Source organism: Rhinatrema bivittatum, chromosome 5 (genome assembly GCF_901001135.1).
Source record: "Rhinatrema bivittatum chromosome 5, aRhiBiv1.1, whole genome shotgun sequence".
NCBI lineage: Eukaryota > Metazoa > Chordata > Amphibia > Gymnophiona > Rhinatrematidae > Rhinatrema > Rhinatrema bivittatum.
The window spans coordinates 272,058,683-272,082,186 of record NC_042619.1 but is presented as its reverse complement, the minus strand read 5'-3'; the positions used below and the strand labels follow the sequence as shown (position 1 = coordinate 272,082,186).

General features: G+C 44.3%; 1 protein-coding gene across 2 annotated transcripts in view; it reads left to right on the top strand.

The window, feature by feature from the left end:
* PRNP (prion protein) overlaps positions 1-20,215 on the top strand; it is a 32,310-nt gene extending 12,095 nt beyond the window's left edge. For both annotated transcript variants that reach the window (XM_029604063.1, XM_029604064.1), the window contains one exon: positions 15,878-20,215. In XM_029604063.1, coding sequence (XP_029459923.1) covers positions 15,880-16,590 — 711 coding nt within the window. In that variant the 5' untranslated portion in view covers positions 15,878-15,879 and the 3' untranslated portion in view covers positions 16,591-20,215. The remainder of the gene's footprint in view (positions 1-15,877) is intronic.
* Positions 20,216-23,504: the final 3,289 nt, after the last annotated feature.

The following is a 23,504-nucleotide window of genomic DNA, read 5'->3' as shown; positions in this document are numbered from 1 at the left end:
CTCTTTACCGCAGGCCCTAATTTAAATAAATTAATTTACTGAATCGTGCGCACAGGAGAGTGCGCGCGCCAGGAGAGCGGGCGCTCACCCGCTCTCCTGCAGTTTTTACTGTATCGGCCCGTTTAAGAGATGAACCATGTCTAAGAACGTTTACCAAAAAAAAGACTGAAACACGTTGTAAATGCAAACCTTTGGGGCTGTGGGTCAGTGAACACCAAAGGCTGTTTCTCACACGTGTTCTATGAGTGATTGTTAATGCAGCAATGGTTGGTCAGATAGAGGTTTACTAACGATAACTTAAGGCCTCTTTATTGAATGTAATTCTAGGGAATCACTCTTTTATATTAAGCTACTTTTATCAATCATTTTCTTTAAAGGTGAGCCTCTAGCATAGTTCCCTCTAAGCTGAGCACATGAGCGATTGTTCATACATTTCGGAGCATCACTCACAGGTTTTACATGGTCACGCCCATACATTTTCTTTGTGCTATATACAGATATGCATCGCTAGTACTAGCGCTCAAAAATTGTTGGCTTAAAGTTTTTGCTCGCACAAAACAAAATTTGCACACACCTAGTCACTCCTTAGCGGGAGCATTGGCCTCTGGCTAAGTCAGCTTCTGTTCCAGGAAGTTTTTTGTTTGTTTGTTTTTTTTGCTGCCATACAGTTATTTCTTTTCATTATTTTTGTCTTTTATATTGTTTGTTTTTATATATTTTATGACTGGTTTTGTTATCTGCCTAGCAGCAGTTCTAGGCAGATAATAAGTATTTTAAATAAACACAGATAATATAGCTTGGCATAATATCCGAAAGCCCTGAACTGAGGCACAGTGTTGATCCTAAGAATAGGATAACTGACACCTGTAGGAGCTGATTAGGAAGTCTCCTTTTTGGAGTTTTATTAGTTTTCAAAGCTGCACAGTGGTTGTTGAGATGTTCTTCCCCCAAAGGGGCTGTGAGCTGTACCTCAACAGCATCCTCCACTCTGATCAGCCCAGGGCAAAGCCAGGTAGCCTGCATGGTAAGCAATGGCACACTCAGCAAGCAGGCTGGCCCACTTCACATTTTCTTGTCAGTGGATATGAGATTTTGCTCAGATGGTACCAACTAAAACCTTTAAATAATTTGGTGGTTAGCAGTTAGAGAAACATTTCTCCTGAATTTTATAGCAGGGGACATCATCAGGATTGGTATATACTGGGGAAACATAGAAACATAGAAATGACGGCAGAAGAAGAACAAACGGCCCATCCAGTCTGCCCAGCAAGCTACGCACTTGATCCATTTTTTTATTTCCCTTTTTCTCTCTCCCACCTGTTACTTTTGGCTTCCAGTACCTAATTCCAGCCCTAATTCCCCTCCACCCCACCACCAATGTAGAGAGCAGCGCCGGATCTGCATCCAAGTGAACATCCAGCTCAATTAGGGGTAGCAACCGCTGCAACAAGCAGGCCACACCCTTACCCCATACTCTTACCCACCCCTGTTTGTTTTTTTTGGAGATGGCAGCCCTCCAGCCTTCCGCTCCGTGAAGGTGGAACACCAACCACTGGCATCCCGCTCCGTGAATGCCTCTGTGGCTACTGCCGCTCCGTGCAGTGTTTTGCTGCCTCCTCTTTATTCACGCCCTCTAGACTTGATGGATCCACAGTGTTTATCCCACGCCCCTTTGAAGTCCTTCACAGTTTTAGACTTCACCACTTCCTCCTGAAGGGCATTCCAGGCATCCACCACCCTTTCCGTGAAGAAATACTTCCTGACATTGGTTCTTAGTCTTCCTCCCCGGAGCCTCAGCTCGTGACCTCTGGTTCTGCTGATTTTTTTCTGATGGAAAAGGTTTGTCGTTGTCTTTGGATCATTAAAGTTTTTCAAGTATCTGAAAGTCTGAATCATATCACCCCTGCTCCTCCTTTCCTCCAGGGAGTACATATTTAGATTCTTCAATCTCTCCTCGTATGTCATCTGATGAAGACCCTCCACCTTCCTGGTCGCCCTTCTCTGTACCGCTTCCATCTTGTCTTTGTCTCTTTGTAGATACGGTCTCCAGAACTGAACACAGTATTCCAGATGAGGCCTCACCAAGGACCTGTACAAGGGGATAATCACTTCCCTTTTCTTACTCGATATTCCTCTCTCTATGCAACCCAGCATTCTTCTGGCTTTTGCTATCGCCTTGTTGCATTGTTTCGCAGACTTCATATCATTAGACACTATCACCCCAAAGTCTCTCTCCTGCTCCGTGCACATCAGCCTTCCCCCCCCCCCCCATCCCATCGAATACAGTTCATTCGGATTTCCACTCTTCATATGCATGACTTTGCACTTCTTGGCATTGAATCTCAGCTGCCATATCTTCGACCACTCTTCCAGTTTCCTTAAATCCCGTCTCATTCTCTCCACTCCTTCCGGCGTGTCCACTCTGCAGATCTTAGTGTCATCCGCAAAAAGACAAACCTTACCTTCTATCCTGTCCGCAATGTCTCTCACAAAGATATTGAACAGGACCGGTCCCAACACCGATCCTTGCAGTACACCACTTAAAACCGCTCTCTCTTCAGAGAAAGTTCCATTTACCATCACACATTGTCTTCTGTCCGTCAACCAGTTTGCAATCCAGGTCACCACCTCGGCACTCACTCCTAAGCTTCTCGTTTTATTCACCAGTCTCCTGTGCAGAACCGTATCAAAAGCTTTGCTGAAATCCAAGTAGATGACATCGAGCGCTCTTCCTCGATCCAATTCCTTGGTTACCCAGTCAAAAAAGTCAATCAGATTTGTCTGACAGGATCTTCCCCTGGTGAATCCATGCTGCCTCTGGTCCATCAATTCCCTGGACTGTAGATAGTTTACTATTCTCTCTTTCAACAGTGACTCCATTACTTTTCCCACCACCGAAGTGATGCTACCGGTCTGTAGTTACCAGCCTCCTCTCTGTTCCCACTCTTGTGAAGCGGGACCACCACCGCTCTTCTCCAATCACTCGGCACCACTCCCGTTTCTAGGGATCTATTGAACAGGTCACACAGCGGACCCGCCAGCACATCTCTGAGCTCCCTCAGTATCCTTGGATGAATCCCATCAGGCCCCATGGCTTTGTCCACTTTCAGATTCTTTAGCTCTTTCCATACATTTTCTACTGTAAAAGGATTTTCATCTATTCCACTTCCCTCCAGTTTCTTGTTGTGTAGAGATGGTCCTTCTCCAGGGTCTTCTTTAGTGAACACAGAGCTGAAGTATTCGTTTAATATTTCTGCCATTTCTTCATCTCTCTCCACACATTGATCATTTCCACCTTTCAATTTCACTATACCACTTTGGACTTTTCTCTTTTCGCTGATGTATCTGAAAAATGTTTTGTCACCATTTTTTATCTCCTTGGCAATCCTCTCTTCCGCTTGACTTTTTGCCAACTTGATTAATTTCTTTGTCTCCCTCAGTTGAATCAAATATTCTTCTTTGTGCTTCTCCCTTTGGGATCTTTTATATTTCTTGAATGCTGTTCTTTTAGCTTTAATTTTGTCAGCCACCTCCTTTGAGAACCAGATAGGTTTCAATTTTCTTTTGCTTTTCTTTACATTTCTAACATATAGAGTAGTTGCCTTGGTGATTGCTCCTTTTAGATTGGTCCACTGCTGATCCACATCTCTCTCGTTCTCCCAGCCTTTTAGTTCTTCCTCTAGGTCAGAGCTTTCCAAACTTCATGTTGGTGACACACTTTTTAGACAAACATAATTTCGGGACACAGTAATTCATCTACTAGCAAACCAGAGGTTAAAGGTTAAATGAACAAAATGTATTTTGACAATTTACGTATGTTTCCTTAAATATATACATAATAAAATGTTTCACGACACAACCTATCTTGTGAAAACCTTTCATTTATATTAAAAATATATAATATTCCAAGATTAATGTTATTGTTATAATTTATGAGTAACAATAATAAAACAAAGTTATTGTGTTATTCAATTTACCTCTTTAATGAGATATATGAGCTTGATGGACACAGCTTTTGAATATTTGATGTTAATAAAAAAGTCCAAAAGGTCTTCTGCGTAATTTTAAAAAGCTGGCCAGTTTCACACTATAAAATTATTGATAGCCTCATTCAATTAATTCTATATGGCTATGAGAGTGAAGTCTGGAATTTATAGGAAGGGACAGAATGTCAATATAAATCCTGCACCTCCAGTTCTCTAACTCTGTGCATCCACTGAAATTCCCCCAAACAATGGAGCTTGGATGTTTCCCTTACAGCTCATCATACTAAAAGATATTTTCAAATTCTGGTGTCACCTCACAGTAACAGCAGCACAAACACCTTCCACTGCCAGGCACATTGTGAACTAACACAAAACCCCGCAAAAAAGACACTCAAAATCTATACTGCAATCCCATTGTAACATAACAGTAATAACACCAAGGACTCAAACAACAATAACCCTACCTGTGAAAAAGCAAGGGTAAATATTACACTGAGTCCTAGAATACCAATACACCACCTACTGAGGAAACAAAACAAACCGGATTGCTATAGATCCCTATGCTAGCAGAATCTCTCATCATGGTCACACACACAGAGCAGAGACAGACCCTCACCAAATACAGACTACAAAATAAAGGAGCACAAATTAGACAAAAACTGAAATGGAAATCCCAAGAAGCCAGACTCTCTGTATTAACAATGGAAAAACAGAACCACCATTCCTCATAAAACATAAAATCAAGAAACATAAAGCATCAGTTATAATACTTAACCCACCTACAACGTACCCTCCCACAGCCCCTACCTTTCATCCCTCCTGTCATTTAAGTCATAACTGAATGATCACCATGTTTTTGTAAATATTGATTCCATTATGTAACATAGTTATAGTTATAATCTACCTTGTTATGCTGTTAGTGTTATAATGTGATATAGTTACATAGTAATGTAGTTACATACTTCCTTGTTACAATGTAAAATAGGGCGGACCCCGCCCTATCTCTCAGTTTCCTGTAAACCGATGTGATATTTTGATCGAATGTCGGTATATAAAAGAAATAAATAAATAAAAATAAAATAAATAAATAATAGTAAAACCATACTAATAAAAGAATATTTTAAAACTATTGATAAATAGAATTTCTATTAATTAAAATCATATACATTTTTTACAATTTCCCAAACACCAATAAAATATTTCAAAACAGCACATTTATCAAATAACACCCAATAATTAAAACTAATAAGGATTTTAAAAAGCCCCTGCTGTCCATACTTTGGAGCTCTTGATTTCCAGTCACCCTGATATTGTCAAGGATTAGGAGGTTATCCTCTCTCTCACACACATACTCACATGTCCATTCTCTCACACATACACTGTCACATACATACACATTCATGCTCTTATATCCACCATAACCTCTCGCTCTCACAAACACTGACACACTCTCAGGCTCTAAGACACTCTCTTCCCCTCCACACACACCCCCCACACAAACTCTTACTCCCCTGGATTTTCTCATACACACTCATGCTCTCACTCTCTCTGGCTCCCTCACATACACACAAACACACACACCCAGGCAAGCTCCCAGTCATTCTCACACACTGAAACTGACCCCCAGGCAGGCTCCCATTCATTTTCATACCACTCCCTCACCATCCCCCAGGCAGGCACCAATTCATTCTCACACACACACAGACCCCCAGGCAGGCACCAATTCATTCTCACACACACACCCATACACCACACACAGGCAGGCACCTCTTCTCACACATACAAACCCCAGGAAGACACCCATACATTCTCATACACAGACACACCCTCAGGCAGGCACCCATGCATTCACACGCACTCTACGGGCCCTCAGCTTCTCTCTTACCTCTGGGCCTCCTATTCACGGGTCGCTGCAGGATGGGCTCTGCAGCGGCCGCCCTGCTCTTCTCGGGCTGATCCGCAGCAGAGGCCGCCCTGCTCTTCTCGGGCCGATCCGCGGCAGCGGCGGCCCTGCTCTTCTCCGGCCGATCCGCGGCAGCGGCGGCCCTGCTCTTCTCCGGCCGATCCGCGGTGGGGACCCTGCTACCGGGCCTCCTCCTCCTCTTCTTAGCTGGCAGCAGCAACGCTGCTCCTCTTCTGCACGTGGCCGACGCTCCTCCCCCTTCCTGCCCGTGCGGCTCCTTCAATATTTTTCTTCCGGGGCCGCATGGGCAGGAAGGAGAAGGAGCACCTGCACGTTTAGACGTCACCTTTTTTCTTCTGGCCGTGGTGACGTGAGCTCCACCACGGCCTTGCCGATCTTCCTGCCGGCACGGAGCACAGCGATTCTTCAGTACTAAGCCGCCAGTGGGATGAGGTCCACCGGCGGCCGCATTGGCTCCCACTTGCCGGTGTGTCACGTGCACCGGGCTTGCGCGACACACCGGCACACTGCAGGCGACACAGTAAAGTGTCGCGACACACACTTTGGAAAGCTCTGCTCTAGGTACTTCCCCATTTCCTCAAAGTCCGTGTTTTTGAACTGTAAAACTCCGGTCTTTGTGGTTCTTTTCCATATTCTTTTAGTGATATTAAACCATACCGTTTGATGATCACTGGTGCTGAGGTGGGCGCCCACCTGGACATCAGAGACATTATCTCCATTAGAGAGCACTAAGTCGAGTATAGTTCCTTCTCTCGTGGGTTCCAATACCATTTGTTTGAACAAAGTTACTTGCATGGCATCCACTATCGCTCTACTATTTTTAGATTCTGCAGATGGGATTCTCCAGTCTACATCTGGCATATTAAAGTCACCAACGATCACCACTTCTCCCTTCTTACCTATCTTGTGGATGTCTTCAACCAGATAGAGGCAGTTTTGAAAAGGCTTTTGATATGCAAACATTATTGTGTTATATCTTTTATCTCATGCCTCATGTTTCTAATGGAAATTTGAAGGGCTTAAAGCCCGGCTGCATTAATCTATCCTGCAGAGCCGCAGACAGACCCAGTTTCCCATAGCATTGTGAAGTTTCATTTCATTGCCATTTTTTTTTTCATTTCTTTCTGTGTTTAGCACATGCTAAATTGTTTTAATATACTCTAAAATCATTTAAGCATGCGCTAAAACAGAAAAAAAAATTCTGTTTCAAATTAGAAATGACATAAAACAAATGTTGGTGTTTCCAGGTCGCTTTAAAGAAAGGCACAGCCTTAGTTTGCAAGGTAACCGAGCTGTGCAAATAATTCTATTTCTTAAAACCAAATGTATGCAAATCTGTCTCCTGAGTAATTCAATACAGTCCTGCCGGAAACTGGACTCACTTGCAGCCCTCCAGGACCAGGGTTGTGTCCCCCTCCCTCCAGCTTAAAAAAAGCATTGCTGTGTCATACCTACAGACCGGCCTTCATTTGCAGTTTTTGCTGCTGCTCCATGAAAAGAAAAATTACAGAAGTGACGTAGCACCTTTAAATTGCAAATTAATACATATTTATCAGCCAGTTAGATCAAATGAAATTTCTGTGTGCATTCTAAGGGACCTAGAATTCAGTGGCACTGCAGAAGAGATGCAACAGGATGGGCCCATCTTACTGTGCCGTAGCCCAAACCTTGGTTGCTGTCATCCATGGAACTTTCCTGTTCTTTCCCATTGTGCCGGCCCTAACAGTGCCCTGTCACTCATGAGATGAAATGCAGAATTAAAGAGATTAGGATACTGGCTTTAATAGCTTCTAGATGCCATAAATGACTGTTTCATGGTGCTAGAACAGACAAGAGGGGCGGATACTTTAGATCTAGTTAGTCCTGGTGCAAGAGGCTACTGTGCTGGGCCTGCTTTGCCATAGTGATCATACTGCCATCAGATTTGACCTAATTACTGGAAACAGAGAAACATGATGGCAGAAAAAGACCATATGGCCTATCTAGGCTGCCATCCACCTAATTAATTTAGCTTTACGGTTCTCATTATTCCCTTAGAGATCCCCTGTATTTATCCCAAGCTTTCATGAGTTCAAATGCAGTTTGTTTGTTTTTTTTGTCTCCACCACCTCCACTCAGAGGCTGATCCATGCATCCACGATTCTCTCTGCAAAGAAATAATTCCTAAGATTACTCCTGAGTCTGCCCCCTCTCCCGTTCACCCTCTGACCCCTTTTTCTAGGGGTTGAAAGAGGCTCGCGTCCTGTGCATGGAAGCCTTTGAGATATTCAGATGTCTCTATCATATGTCCCTTGTCTCACCTTTCCTCTAGGATATATATGTTTAGATCTTTAAGTCTATCCCCATATGCTTTAGAACGAAAGCCACTGACTATTTTAACAGGCACCCTTTGGGCCGACTTCAACCAGTTTATATCCTTTTGAAGGTGCGGTCTCCTGAATTGTGCACAGCATTCCAAGTGAGGTCTCACAAGGGCACTATCACCTCTCTCTTTCTGCTGACCATTCCTCTCCCTAGGCATCCAAGCATCTTTCTGGCTTTTGCTGTTGGATTATCCTCCTGTTGCAGATTTTGGTTTCAGAAAAAAAGATGTACCTTTCTGCATAATCCTTTCACTATACCACTCAGGGACCGATCCCAGAGGCATATTGCTAGTAAAATCCCTCCTCCTCAGAGAAAACGCCGTTTACAGCTACCCTTCTGTTGCCTTCCATTCAGCCAGTTTCTAACCAGTCCCCTACCAAGGGCACTCAATTTATTTATAAGTGGCTTATGCAGAACTGTGTCACAAGCCTTACTGAAATCCAAATCCAGTACATCTGGTGCTCTCCCTTGATCCGACTCTCTGTTCACGCAAAGGTATTGATAAGATTCATCCAACAAGATCCACTTCTGGTAAAAACACGCTGCCTCAGATCTGGCGATGCATTGGATTCCAGAAACTGCACCGTCCTCTGTTTAGCAGCAGTTCCATTAATTTGCTCCCCACAGACTACTCGGACTGTAGCTCTCTCCTCCTTACTTCCATTTTTAGGAATAGGAACCACATCCACCTGTCTCCAGTCCTCCAGAACTGCTCCTGACTCTAAAGGAGCAAAGCTCCAGCATTCCTTTTGTATCTTGGATGTATCCCATCTGGTCCCATCACTTTATCTAAGTTTGGTCAGCTCCTCACGAACACACTTTTCTGAAAATTGATTGAGGTTTATTTAATTTATTTATTTCACAGGTTTTCTAGACCGTCGTTTAGTAAAACTTTCACAACGGTTTACAGGATTAAGAAAATAAGTACATCACTTCCAATTTAATTTATGTTTTACATGGCCCTGCTCCTGGCAGTGAATACCAAACAGAAATATTAGTTCAGAAATGTTGGTTTTTTTTCTCATCAGCCTCTTCATGTTTCTCCCCTTTAATACCACTTTTGCACTTCCTTCTATCACTAACATTTCTAAAAAAAATGTCTTATCCCCTTGTTTTATTGTATTTGGCATTTTCTCTTCCATTTGAATTTTTGCATTCCTGACTACTTTCTCAACTTCTCTTAGCCTTTCCAGATATTGTAGACTTTCTTCCTCTAAGTGTGATTTCTTTTCTCCCTTACCTTTTCAGCTACTTCTTTAGAAAACCATAGTATCTTTTTCCCTCTTCCCTTTCTTTACTTTCCTAACAAAAAGGTTAGTTGCCCTTATCTCTTTTTAGTTTTGCCCACTGCTTTTCTACTTCCCCTAGATTTTCCCATCCAGCTGTTACGCCCGGTCGCAGACGGCTGCGACATCTCACCTCTTTTTTTTCCCCTGCACCGTCAATCCTGAACATAAGAACATAAGAAATTGCCATGCTGGGTCAGACCAAGGGTCCAACAAGCCCAGCATCCTGTTTCCAACAAAGGCCAAAACCAGGCCACAAGAACCTGGCAATTACCCAAACACTAAGAAGAACCCATGCTACTGATGCAATTAATAGCAGTGGCTATTCCCTAAGTATAATTGATTAATAGCCATTAATGGACTTCTCCTCCAAGAACTTATCCAAACCTTTTTTGAACCCAGCTACACTAACTGCACTAACCGCATCCTCTGGCAACAAATTCCAGAGCTTTATTGTGCGTTGAGTGAAAAATAATTTTCTCCGATTAGTCTTAAATGTGTTACTTGCTAACTTCATGGAATGCCCCCTAGTCCTTCTATTATTCGAAAGTGTAAATAACCGAATCACATCTACTCGTTCAAGACCTCTCATGATCTTAAAGACCTCTATCATATCCCCCCTCAGCCGTCTCTTCTCCAAGCTGAACAGCCCTAACCTCTTCAGCCTTTCCTCATAGGGGAGCTGTTCCATCCTCTTTATCATTTTGGTTGCCCTTCTCTGTACCTTCTCCATCACAACTATATCTTTTTTGAGATGCGGCGACCAGAATTGTACACAGTATTCAAGGTGCGGTCTCACCATGGAGCGATATAGAGGCATTATGACATTTTCCGTTCTATTAACCATTCCCTTCCTAATAATTCCTAACATTCTATTTGCTTTTTTGACTGCTGCAGCACACAGCAGTGGGACGAATGGCGGCCTCCGCCAACTACTGCCGACTTCCACAGCGTTCCCGGGACAGCATGGACGCTGCTGTCCGCCATCTTCTTTCTGGAATCACCTAGGTGCACGTGCGCAAGGGCCTCCTTTGTACACGTCATGGCGGGAACCTCGGGGACGTCCCCTCCCGATGACGTCAACCCGCTGCTGTACTTAAGCTGACCGGCCCTCTGCTACTACAAGTTAGCAAGGACTTCTCTCGTTGTTAAATCTGCTTTATTCTTGGATCTCCAGTTCCAGTGTCTCCTCTTGGTGTTCGGATGCTCTGAGTACCCGCTCCTCGGGGGCCCTTCCACGTTCCTGGCTATCCGCTTCTCAAAGGGCCTTCCTGCCTGGGACTCTCTCCTGGAACTTCCTTTGTGAGTACCAGTCTTACTGAAGCTACTACGGTGTACCCTGTGCCTCAGGCCACTACCATTCCTCTTCAGCAATTACTATTCCTGCATTTCCTGAGCTGCAGGGTATTGCCGTTTCTACAAGATCTACATTCAGGTTCCTGCACCTCAGACCTTACCAACAGCTTCATCATCAGTACAGTCATCCTTGGCGTACCCCGCGCTGCAGGCCACTACCGGACCTTCATTCCAGCGGTGCCACCCTGGGCATACCTATTGCTCAAGAACTGTGTTTATTTACATACCCGCTCAGCGGGCTATGCTTTGTCTTTCCTCTTAATAAAGTCTCCACTGCAGGTGTGTCCTACATCGCTGAGACCACACCCACTGACTGAGGCTCACAGGGCTCCTCCCTGTGGGCAAGAGACATCGCTCATCTTGGCCCAGGGTTCATATTCCTAAAAAACCATAACACCAGCTAACGCCTCTTTGAGGCACTCCCCCAATTTTAACAGTTTTCCTGAAGTCTAGGACCCTCGCATTTGAATGAACCCTCATTTCCTGCACTCTAATACTGAATCACCCCATCTTGTGATCACTGGAACCCAGATGATTGTCCACTACATCAGAAATACTGTCCAGTATCACCCCCCTCCCATGTGATTTCATTACTAGTTGACAAAACAATTCTCCTTGCACACAATCCAGGATCTCTTTGATTCTATAAGACACCGCAGCTGGGATGTGCCAATCAACATCTGGCAGATCAAAATCCCCTAGCAATAGCACCTCCACTTTTATAGCAATTTTGTTTAATATCCTCCATTAAATATCTAATCATCTCCTCTGTCTGTGATGTAGGTCTGTCTATTACACCAATATAAATAGATGTTTCATTCCCTCTTTCCAGATTAACCCACATTACCTCCTTACCTCGTAAACCCTGCAATTTTGTTACTTTAATATTATTTTTTATATATATATATATATATATAGTGCCATGCCTCTTCCCTTCCTTCCTACCTCATCCTTTTTGAATAAATTGTAGCCCAGTATAACTATATCCCAGTCATGGTTTACCATGACAGCCACTATATCTAAACCAGCTTCTTCTATGACCGCCTCTAGATACGGGGCTTTATTTTCTGTACTATGAGCATTAGTGTACATGAAGGGAGGGTATTAAATAAAACCACTACAGAAGCATATGACTTTTTAAAAAGGGAGACTATGATTGAATGAGGAAATTAGAAAAAAAAAAACCTAAAAGGAGCGGTTGCAAAGGTTAAATGTTTTGAACGAGGCATGGACTGTAGCTGAATGTAACTCACCTTGAGCTACAATGAGATAAATACAATAAATAAATAAACATTGTTTAAAATTACTGTCTTGGAAGTTCAGATAAAATGTATTCCATGTATTAAAAAAGGCTGAAGAAAGACCAACAACTGCCAGCGTGGTTTAATGGTGAAGTAAAAGAGGCAGTTAAAGCCAAAAGTGCATCTTTCAATAAACAGAAAGCACCCAAAATGAAGAAAACAGGCAAGAGCAATTTAGATGTAAAATAGGCCAAAAGAGAATGTGAGCAGAAACTTGCAAGAGAGGCAAAAACCTTTTCAAGTATATTTGAAGCAAAAAGCCTGAGAGGGAGTCATTCCACTAGATAACCAAAGGATAAAAGGGTGCTCAGGGAGAACAAAGAAATAGTAGAAAAACTCAATAAATTCTTTGCCTCAGTCTTATTGAGAAGGATGTTGGGAACATACCCACACCAGACATTCTTTGATGGCGATGATTCGGAGCAATTAAAATAAATCTCTGTGATAATGGAGGATGCAACACAGCAAACTGATAAAGAGTAACAAATCACCAGATCCAGATGGTATCCACCCCCAAGTCCTGAAAGAACTCAAACATGAAATTGAAAACCTACTACTAGGTAACCTACTACTAGGTAAACCTATCGTTTAAAACAGCCATAATATGTTCATTACAATTTTTTTTATAATGGTTTGAGTTAGTTGTAATTCTGTTATAGGATGATCAGTTATTTTATCATTTTATGACTGTTTTTATGTACATTGCCTAGAAATGTTAGTCAATTTATAAATCTATTAAATAAATAACTGGAGAGTGGCCAGTGTAATATTAATTTTTAAAAAGGACTCCAGGGGTGATCCAGGAAATTAGGCTGGTGAGCCTGTCCGTGCCAGGCAAAATGAAAGAAGCTATTCTTAAAATTATTGGTCATACAGATAATCATGGCTTAATGGGGAAGAGTCAACATAGTTTTAGCAACCGGAAATCTTGCTTTACAAATCTATTAAATATTTTTTGAAGGTGTACACATGTATATAAAGGTGAACCGGTTGATATAGTGTATTTGAATTTTCAGAAAGCGTTTGACAAAGTCCCCTATGAGAGACCCCTCAGGATATTAAAAAGTCATGGGACAGGAGATAGTATGCTACTGTGGACAGATAACTGGTTAAAAGACAGGAACCAGAGGGTAGGACTAGTCAGTTTTCCAAATGGAGAATGATCATTAATGGAGTTCCATAGGAATTAGTGCTAGGACCTGCACTGTTTAACATAGTTGTAAATGATCTAGAAAAGGGAACAAGTAGCAAGGTGATCACATTTGCAGATGACACAGACTCATTCAAAGTTGTTAAAACAGCAGCAGTTTGTAAGGAACTTCAGAAGGACCTTGAGGATGGGCATCTGAATGGCAGATGAAATTTAATGTGGAAAAATCAAAGTTGATGCCCATAGGGAAAAATAATCCCAACTACAGGTACATACCTGGTGCTGGGTTCTGTATGAGAGGTCAACATCCAGGAAAAGAACCTTGATGTCCTTGTGGACGATATACTGAAATAAATCCTCAGTTCAGCTTGTGGCCACGGTCAAAAAAGCAAATAGAATATTAGGAATAATCTGGAAAGGAATGGAGGATATGAAACAGAAAATATCGTATTGCCTCTGTGGATCCCTGGAGCGACCCACATCTTGAATATTATGTGCAGTTCTGCCATAGCGGAGCTAGAAAAGGTGCAGAGGAGGGGCAATACATGAAAAGGGGTTGGAAATGCTTCCTATAATGAGAGGCTATAAAGCTTGGAAAAGACATGGCATAGAGGGGACAGGATAGAAGATTTTAAAATCATGAGTGGCGTGGAACAAGTAAGTAATGGACAGTTATTTATCCTTTCAAAATACTAGTAACACCAGGGGACACCCCAAGAAACTAACAGCCAGTAGGTTTCAAAGAAATGGTAGAAAGTACTTTTTCACTCCGTGCACAATCAAGCTGTGGAATCTGTTGCCAGAGAATGGGGTCAAGGCAGCTACTACAGCGGCGTTTAAAAGAGGTCTGGATAAGACCCTGAAGAAAAAGTCCATAAAACATCGTTAGCCAGGTAGACTACAGAAAGTCGTTGCTGTCCATGAGAGTAAGTAACAGCGAACTCAGTGCTGGAAGCCTGACGTGGGTAACTTATGCTTCCAGCGCTGTTCCTTACAGACTCAGCACGGCAAGCAGGCAAATGCATACCTCGCTCCCGGAAGAGACTATTAGATATCGGGAGGATGGGGGCGGGGTCTGGCCCAGCACGTGCACTCCGGACGGGTAGAGGTGACTGGGGAGGCCTCCGTCTTATATCTTTTACAAAACATAGAAAGGGATTGAGAAGGCCCAACTTGCGGACCCCGCAAGATAATTTGGCCACATTTGAGGGGATTAGGGGTTGGGGACTGCACGGATCGACAGGCTCTTATCTGAAGTTGGGATGGGGGGAGGAGGGAAAGAATTTGGCCGCAGGTCTGTATAAAAGGGTTTTTTTTATTATTTATTATGACAGAACTACTTAACCAGGTATCTTTGAAGGTATCTGGTTAAGTATCTAGTTATCTGGCTACACAAGGCCGGATAACAAAAGCATTCTAACCAATTAACCAGTTTTGAACATCCCTGTTTTATTGTAACTTCAGAGTTTCTCCTCACTTGTTACAGTTCTATTTTATTTTCATTTTACACCCCCTGTTAAATGTAAACCAGCATGATGTGATCCTTATCGTGAATACCAGTATAGAAAAACACTAACTAACTAACTAACTAAATAAATAAATAAATAAATAAATTTAAACATAGCTAGTCAGATTTTTTTAGTTATCCAACTACACATAGCCAGATATCTTTGGGCAGATATATTCAGAAGAAATTTAACCCACTCAGTACCTGAGACAAGCTGTCCAGCTAACTTTAGCCGGATAACTTGTTCGATCACCAGTTTACTAAATATTGGTTCCTATGAGATCTGGCCATAATGAAAGGCGTACAAGTTTAATTACCCATAACCAAATGTATCTTTCAACACTTTGGTTAGCAATCTGTACAACTTGACAGGATACAATTGTGTTTTTATTTTTTTGTTTCTAATGCATAAACCTGTTTCCTCCAAGACCCAATTGAAAAGTGAGATTTGTTTTTATTTATTTTTTTAATAATCTGGCTTTTTCAGTTAACAAGTATAAACAAATCAATACAAAAACATGTAAATGAGAAAAAAATCTCTTTGAAGATGAAGGAAAACTAGGAAAAAGACCAGTAGAAGACAGCACTAAGTAGACTGGGGAGGACTATAGACCTGCAGCTTTCAGTAAAAAATAATAATTTGCAGGGTGAAATTGTTGCTAACATTCCTATTAAATTCTACTGGTGCAGTGGTAATCACAGCCTGTCCTCGAGAAGCCCCAAAAGGTCCTCGTTTTCAGGGTAATCACAATCTGCAAATGAACCTGCTTGTCAGAGCAGATGCATGCAAATAAGCATGGCCTACTCATGGTGGATAGCCTGAAAAACAGACCTGCTGGGTAATGGGGAGGAGTCCTACAGTATCAAGTATTTAAACACTAATATTACAGTATTTAAGAAAAGCTGCATGGGGGAGACTTGTTAAATATCTTCTATGTTACCAATTTGCATTTGGAAAATGAGCCACCCTTAATCCGTCTCTTTAAACTCTTTACATTTGCAGCCATGGGGAAAACACTGCTGACCTGGGGTATAGCGGTCCTACTTTTTGTGACGTGCATGGATATTTCCCAGGCTCTAAAGATCAAAAGCGGAAAGAGTAAGAGCAAGAGCCCTTCAAGCAACTGGGGCAGTTGGGGCAACTCAAACAGCGGGACTAACAGGCACCCCAGCCAGTCAGGGGGCAGCTGGAACAACCCCGGAAGCAACTGGAACAACTGGGGCCAAAACAACTGGGGCCAAAACAACCCCCAAGGAGGGAGAAGCAGCTACAATCACAAGCCAGGCAAACCCAAACCGAACATACCTTTGATAGCAGGAGCGGCCGTGGCAGGGGCGGCGGTCGGGGGCCTGGGGGGCTACGCTCTGGGACACGCCATAGGGAGGAACCAAATTTTCCTTGACAATGATTATGAGCGGCAATACTACAACAGCCACTACAACCAGTTCCCCAGCCGCGTCTACCGGCCCTCGTACAGCCAGCAAGTCCAAGAGGACACCTTTGTCAACGACTGCTTCCAGTACTCCATGACCGAGTATGTGTCGAAACCCGCCCAGGGGCAGAACACGAGCGAGGCAGACGCCATGGAGACAAAGGTCATGGAGCGAGTCATCAGGCAGCTCTGCATCGCAGAATACCGGTCGGGGGCGGAGCTGCTCTCGTGCCCACCCCTGCTGCTCTGCCTGCTGCTCGCCGCCACCCTCGTCATCCAGTGATGAAAGCACGTGGCCGGTGTCGGCCATCCCGTGCTGCTGATCCGACGAGAGCGTGTACATACTCACGGAGACTTTGCCCTCTTTCCTGTAATATCTTTTTTTTTGTCTTAAGCCGATCTGTGTAATGTACAAGTAAGTGAGACCGAAGGGGTGGATATACCCACGCACAACGCACTCTGATTTTTCCCCCCCCCGAACTATGCACACTTACCATGTTGGTGGAGGTAACAAGTACAATGAAAGCAATGCAGTCCAGCAAACGAACCAGAAAACCGGCACCGCGTTATGTCCAGGAAGTAGAAAATTAGTTAAAAGCAGGGTTTTTGGTTTGCTAATACTTGCTGCTACTTCGTCCGGGTACCTTTTTATCTTTGCATAGGCCCCTGAGAAATCGTAAGGCATGGATTGGAATATGAAACAAAGTAGTCAGTCTGCTCTCTGCTCTGTTTGCTCCATCCTCACCCCTCCCTTCTGGTACCCTGCAAGGGACAGGAGAGGAGGGGCTGCATTAAGAAGCAGAGGCTCTCCCCTCCTGTTTCCTGCAGGCTGTCTGGGAGGGGAGGAGCTGGAGCAGGAAGCAGATGATTTCTTTGCAGCATGAGCTCTGTGTTCCTTAATCTAACCCTTCCCATCCTGTCATCCACCCCCTTCTGCTGATGCCTGGGGACAGGTGGGGAGCAGCTGGAGCAGGCATGGCAGCAGGGCCCACAGCTCTCTGAGTTCCTGGGACTCTACTGCCAGCGGAAGAGGTGAAGGCTGAAAGGTGAGAAGCGGTGAATGCTTAGGTGGTGTGAGAGGGAGGTAAAAGAGTCCATGAGGGGAGAGAGAAAAGAATCAATTGTGCCTCTCCCTCGTGCAAACTGCCCCCTCTCCTGTTCACTGGCACTTTTTCCTCCTCCCCTCCTTCCCCCGTGCCATGATGGCAGCAGAGGAGGACCTAGCAGGTAAAAGCACTGCTATCTTGGGACAGGAAGGGAAAGGATGGCACCGTGACTGAGGTCTGCGACTGGTTTCAGGTAGTGCTGCTACCTTGGGGCTGAGGAAGGGACTTACTAGGCCCAGAAGCTTCTGTTTCTAGGCATGGATGAGCCTTGCCTATCATCTCTACCCACCTGCTCTGCTGGGTGACCAAATAAACCACTGCTTCTTTGAAATGTAGGGGTGTTGTCTTTGCATTGAATTAGCCCACAATGAGCCAGTTCTTTCCAATATTCCCCACTCTTCTGACACTCATTACCAGTTAATTATTGCCCTTGCTTATAATTGTTGAAGGAGTTAATTCTCGAGCCAGTCCAATAAAGCAGCAGCAGTAATGTGTTCTGCAGTGCAGGAAACATGGGATTAATTCGTGGCCCCGATTCCCATGCAGTGGAAATGGGGGGGGGGGATGGAGGGAGGGGGCACTGAGGAGTCTTTAATTATAGCATTTAAGGAAGCCCCAGCTCTTGCATGATAGTGATCCCTGCTGGCCAGTTCAGTGGCACACACGCACCTACCGGTTTCAGATTATTGAGCTGAGAGTGGGATGGTGAGAGGAAAAGGGGGATCTCAATAAGGGCATAAACCCTGGCAGCCATGAATGAAGGGTCAAGGCATTTCAGCTTCAAATCACCACTGTCACAAAAGGCAGGAAGTGGGGTTGATACAACTTGCAAGTGGCTTGGCTGCCAGAAGTCAGAGGTCCCCTAGTATAGATGGTTTAGGTGAAAGAAGATAATATCCTGTCCCTGTTAACATAATCCCCACATCTGGGCTAAGGCTCATCTGTGGAAGTAAGATCTGATTTGTGAGTGTTCATGCTTGATTTTTCTCAGCATTTTATAAGTAAATGTCTAATTACTCAGTACTTGATTGACTTGTTAAAATGGTATATGGGACCAAGTGGCTTACCCTAATTATATATTTCTCTGTGGATATGTTGCACATTGCACTGTGTCATACATTTTGCTTGTTATATTATTATACTGAGTATCTAGAAGTGCTGTGAGTTAAATTGCATGGTTCTTAAGGATTGAAGGGACATTGTCAGGCCCAAATATTGGAAGGCTTGTGCTGTATTTCGGATGCTGCAGTGCCGACAACTAAAACCAAAAATTCTCAAAAACGTCTGTCATCTGGTATTTGTTACCTATGGGAAAACATAGTCACAGGTGGGTCTTTGAAGCCATAGCCAGGTTTGTCAGGCCATGGATTGGCCATGGGTTTAATCATTATTTCACACATTCTCATGTATGCAGCCCTAAGCTCACTTATTAAGAACTCTCCAATCTTTGCTCAGCCTGATGAAGGCAACTGATTCTGCGGGAGCCTTTATTCTGGACAGACAAATGAACTTTCACAGGTCAAATGGCCAGTAGGCAAACCTGCAGACTAATGAAGCCGAAACCGGAGAAGTCTGTTTAGGCGAGCGATATTTGGAAATAAATGTAACCTCACGGTGAGGTTGAGTGGGGAGGCTGGCTCCTGCTCTTGTGTCGGGAAGGCTCAATGTTCAGGGATACACCACTCTGAAAAATAGGATTGGGAGCTCTGTGGCTGATAAGGGAAAGACACAACCTGTGCAGAACTGTGCTTTGACCATGATGATACTTGCGAGGGAGTGTGGTGCACAGTGAGCAGTCTTGAGCAGCCTCCAGGTACACGAGATAAGTGCAACCAGGAAGACTGAGGCAGCATCTACTCTGAGCCAGAAGAAGGTCTGCTGGAAGACTTGGTGACGTCAGACTACGTGTGTGACGTCCGTTTTGGCTGCTGTGGTTGATCTACATACCACAGTATTCTTCAGTGAATCCAGGATCTGAAGGCACTAAACAATGGGATTGTTCATGCTTCTGTATAGGAGACGCAGAATGTAAAATAGTAGAGAATTGAATCTATTTAATCTTCTGATTTTCAATGTTGAATAAGAACAATGGAGTGACACCTAATTTCATGTCGTAAGGAAAAAGTGAGGATGCTGCTCTATCAGCGTCTGTATTAAAACATTCTAGGAGTTTCCAAATGTTAAAGATTGGAAACTGTTGTTGAATGAAACAGGAGATTCACTTGTTTCTTATGGCTTGTAGCCCTGTAAAAACCTTATGGTGTCAAGCAAGTAAGTGTACTTGTGTTCAAACAAATCAGTTGCAGGTGAGGTGTGTTTATTGGACAAACTTGATACATTTGTGCTGAGCTCAGTAGTGTTATACTCCGTCATTAGAGTCTTTTACAAAATTACATTGTAAGCCCTATGGGGATAGGGAAATACCCATGTAATCCACTTTGAAGTGCCAAAAAGCAGAATAGAAAAAAATCTAAATTATTACAGAGTGAAATTGTTCTAAGTTGACCTGATGAAGGGAGCCTAGTAGTCACCAATTTATTGAGCTAATGCAGCAAAAACATCTGACCTACAGCTTGTTTGTTTAACCTTAATTTCTGTGTATTTAATATGGCAGACACACTATACTTTGTACAAAGAAATCAAAATTGCATATTCTTAGAAATGGCATGTATTTCTTGAAGAAAAATATCTGTGTGTTTTCAATATTGCACGTGATTTTATTATGCAGAACCTAACGTTTTGTAAATGTTTATTATCTGGTCCACAATTAAATAGGCAACATTGCCAAAACCTGAGTGTTTATGTGCTGTTTCCTCAGGTGTCTAACTGTACCAACTGGACTTAATCATGACCTGGTTCTGTACTGCCCAGTAGAGTAGCCAACAACCTTCATGTCAACAGGGGCAATCTGCATCTTTAGGCTTGTGGTCCTACCTTCCTTATACTGTTTTCACACACAGACATTTTGATTTCTGGATTATTTGTAGGTTGTGGAACCTTGTAAAGGGCCAATAAAAAGCAGTGTTATGATCATGAGTGTTTGAGATCTCAAAAGCCAAGTCTGCAGATGGATTCCTGGATTATTTTCTCTGCTGCTTAGCTCTGGCTTCCAACTAGGAAACAACTGCAGGGTTAAATGCAAATTTAGTTTTGTTTTGTTATTATCTTTAATTCTGGAACTGACTCCCAAAACACCACTCACGTGATTTAAATCCAGCATTAGTTACTCGGAGACTAACTAGTCCAAGAATGAAAGTCTTTCTCTGAGTGGGATTAGTTTCTCCAGCCTCCTGAGTCCAAAGAGCATACACTTTCACTACCGTGTAAGAGGCACTTAAGAAAACGATTAGAGAAATTGGAAGTTCCAGACCCTAGAAGCAAGGGGATAAAACGAGGACTGGCTCAGCCTGGTCCTTATGATGTGGAACCTGCTGACATGCCTTACACACACCTACTTTACTACAAAAATTGGGGGTCAGGGGGAGGAAGTGACATCACCGCGAGGAATGGCTGCCTAGACCAGGAGCTCCTCTCTAGACCAGCTCGCTTCGGCCCCCATCGCGCTCCCCCGAGCGATTTTTGCACTAAAAAAATGAGCGGCAGGCTGCCCCAACATCAGGAATGCAGCCCCGAAGAAAAAAAACTGACCTCCAGCGCTTTTCTTTTTCGGCAGTGGCGGTGGAGGCGGGCCCCGGCAGCGAAATGCAGGCCACATGCATGGCAGGGCAGGTGAGCGAGTCCAGAGCGGAGGGGGCAGGGGACACACAGCCGAGCCGTGCAGATTTCCTCCTCTGGTTTGGGGAGCTTAGAGGTGATATGGAGGGACTAAAAAATGAACTCCATGGGGTGCTAGCAGGCATTGAGAAGGATGTTACAGCATTGGGGAACAGGATGGCTGAGACGGAGGCCCATGTGGAAGATCAGGCCTCTGAACTTTCTAACTGTAGGCTGGATCAGGATAAGTTGCCCAAAACACAAGACGATCTCCTTAACAGGATCGAGGACCTTGAGAATAGGTCTAGGAGAGGGAACTTAAGGTTTAGAGGACTACCTGAATCCCAGGACCTCTGTAATTGCAAGCAGGTTGTCAGCTTAGCAGCATTTGTGCTCAAATTCTTAGCATGGATGCTGAACCTGTGGAGGCAGCTACGATCAAAATACAACGAGCTCAACGCGCGCTGGAAGCTAACCGTTTGGAGAAACCCAGGGATATAATAGCATGTTTTCATGGCTATATGCAAAAGGAAGAGATTGCACTCCAGGCCCGCAAACTGGGCTTTATATCCTGGGAGAACCACAAGGTGAAAATCTTTCAGGACTTGGCACCAATCACCATCCTCAGACAACGAGGCTTTCATGAGATCACCACGACGCTGCGGGCTAATAACATCAGATACCGGTGGCTATTCCCGTTCGGACTAAGCTTCACCATTGCAGGAATATCTTCTCAAGTTTCATCAGTAGAGGAAGCACTGGACATCTTGCAGGCCGCAGGGATTCCCACCGCGAGGATGCAAGAGGATCCTGGATCCCGGACTTCTACCAAATCCCGGAGCAATACCCCGAGGTGGCAAAGGGTCGAGAAGGGAGGCAAGCATCTGTGGAGACAATCCAGCGGTTCATGTCTGCTACCTGATCATCCTGACTGATCTACATAGACAATCTACATTACCGTACAATGGGTGACCTATGCTGCTTTCAGCAAGGCGCTATTGCTACGATTTTCCATACGACTATCTCTCCGTGCTGTTGGCAAGGGGCATGACTAGCATATGTCTTTGGCTTATTACTGGTCGGGAGGATCCCGGAAGGAAGGGGTCAGGACTTCGATGTCATCACACCTCCAGGAGGAGGGAGCCCACCATGGCGAGCTGTGGGCAGCGGATCAGGGGTACTGGGGGGGGAGGGACATGGGGGGAATATGGTCATCAATCAGCTACCGATGGGTATTCATCTTGGCCTTGCAAAGAGGTTCAGGTGAGTTTCTTGTATTCCTTGTCCGAGGGGTGAATGACTGGGGCAATAGGCCTATCAGCTTTATGTCTTTAATATTTTCCTATCGCTGAGCTACGTATACTTTCGATAAATGTTAAGGGTCTAAATTCCCCTACCAAACAGAAACTACTTTTTTAAGAGGCAAAACGGGGACAGGCAAACATAATTTTTTGCCAGGAAACCCATTTACTAAAGTGGGCAGAACGGCTCCTCTGGGACAGATTTTTTCCTCAGCCTCAACCCACCGGAAGTATGGAGTGGTGGGGATATTATTTTCCAAATCCTTGGTCATAGATGTTAAAGACGTACGCAGAGACCCTGAGGGACAATACATAGCTCTGAAAATATTACTTGCTAACACTTTGTTAACACTCCTCACAATGTATAGTCCAAATTCGGATCAGAACTCGTTCCTACAGAATATTTCCATCCTGCTAGAGAACTGGGTGGAGGGGAAGGTTATAATTGGTGGGGATTTTAACCTGACTTGGTACCCCTATTTGGATAATTCAAGCCCTACAACTGGGGGAGGTCGCGCTCATAGAACATAAGAAAATGCCATACTGGGTCAGACCAAAGGTCCATCAAGACCAGCATCCTGTTTCCAACAGTGGCCAATCCAGGCCATAAGAACCTGGCAAGTACCCAAAAACTAAGTCTATTCCATGTTACCATTGCTAATGGCAGTGGCTATTCTCTAATGGGCGGATTTTAAAAGCCCTGCTCGCGTAAATCCGGGCGGATTTACGCGAGCAGGGCCCTCGCGCGCCGGCATGCCTATTTTGCATAGGCCGCCGGCGCGAGCAGAGCCCCGGGACGCGCGTAGGTCCTGGGGTTTTTTGAAGGGGGCGTGTCGGGGGCGGGGCCAAACGACGCGGCATTTCGGGGGCCTGGGCGTGGCTCCGGACCAGCCCCCGGGTCGGATGATGGCGCGCCAGCAGTCTGCTTGCGTGTGTAGATTTACGTCTGCTTCTAGCAGGCATAAATCTAGGGACAAAGGTAAGGGGGGGTTTAGATAGGGCTGGGGGGGTGGGTTAGGTAGAGGAAGGTGAGGGGAGGGCGAAAGAAAGTTCCCTCCGAGGCCGCTCCGATTTTC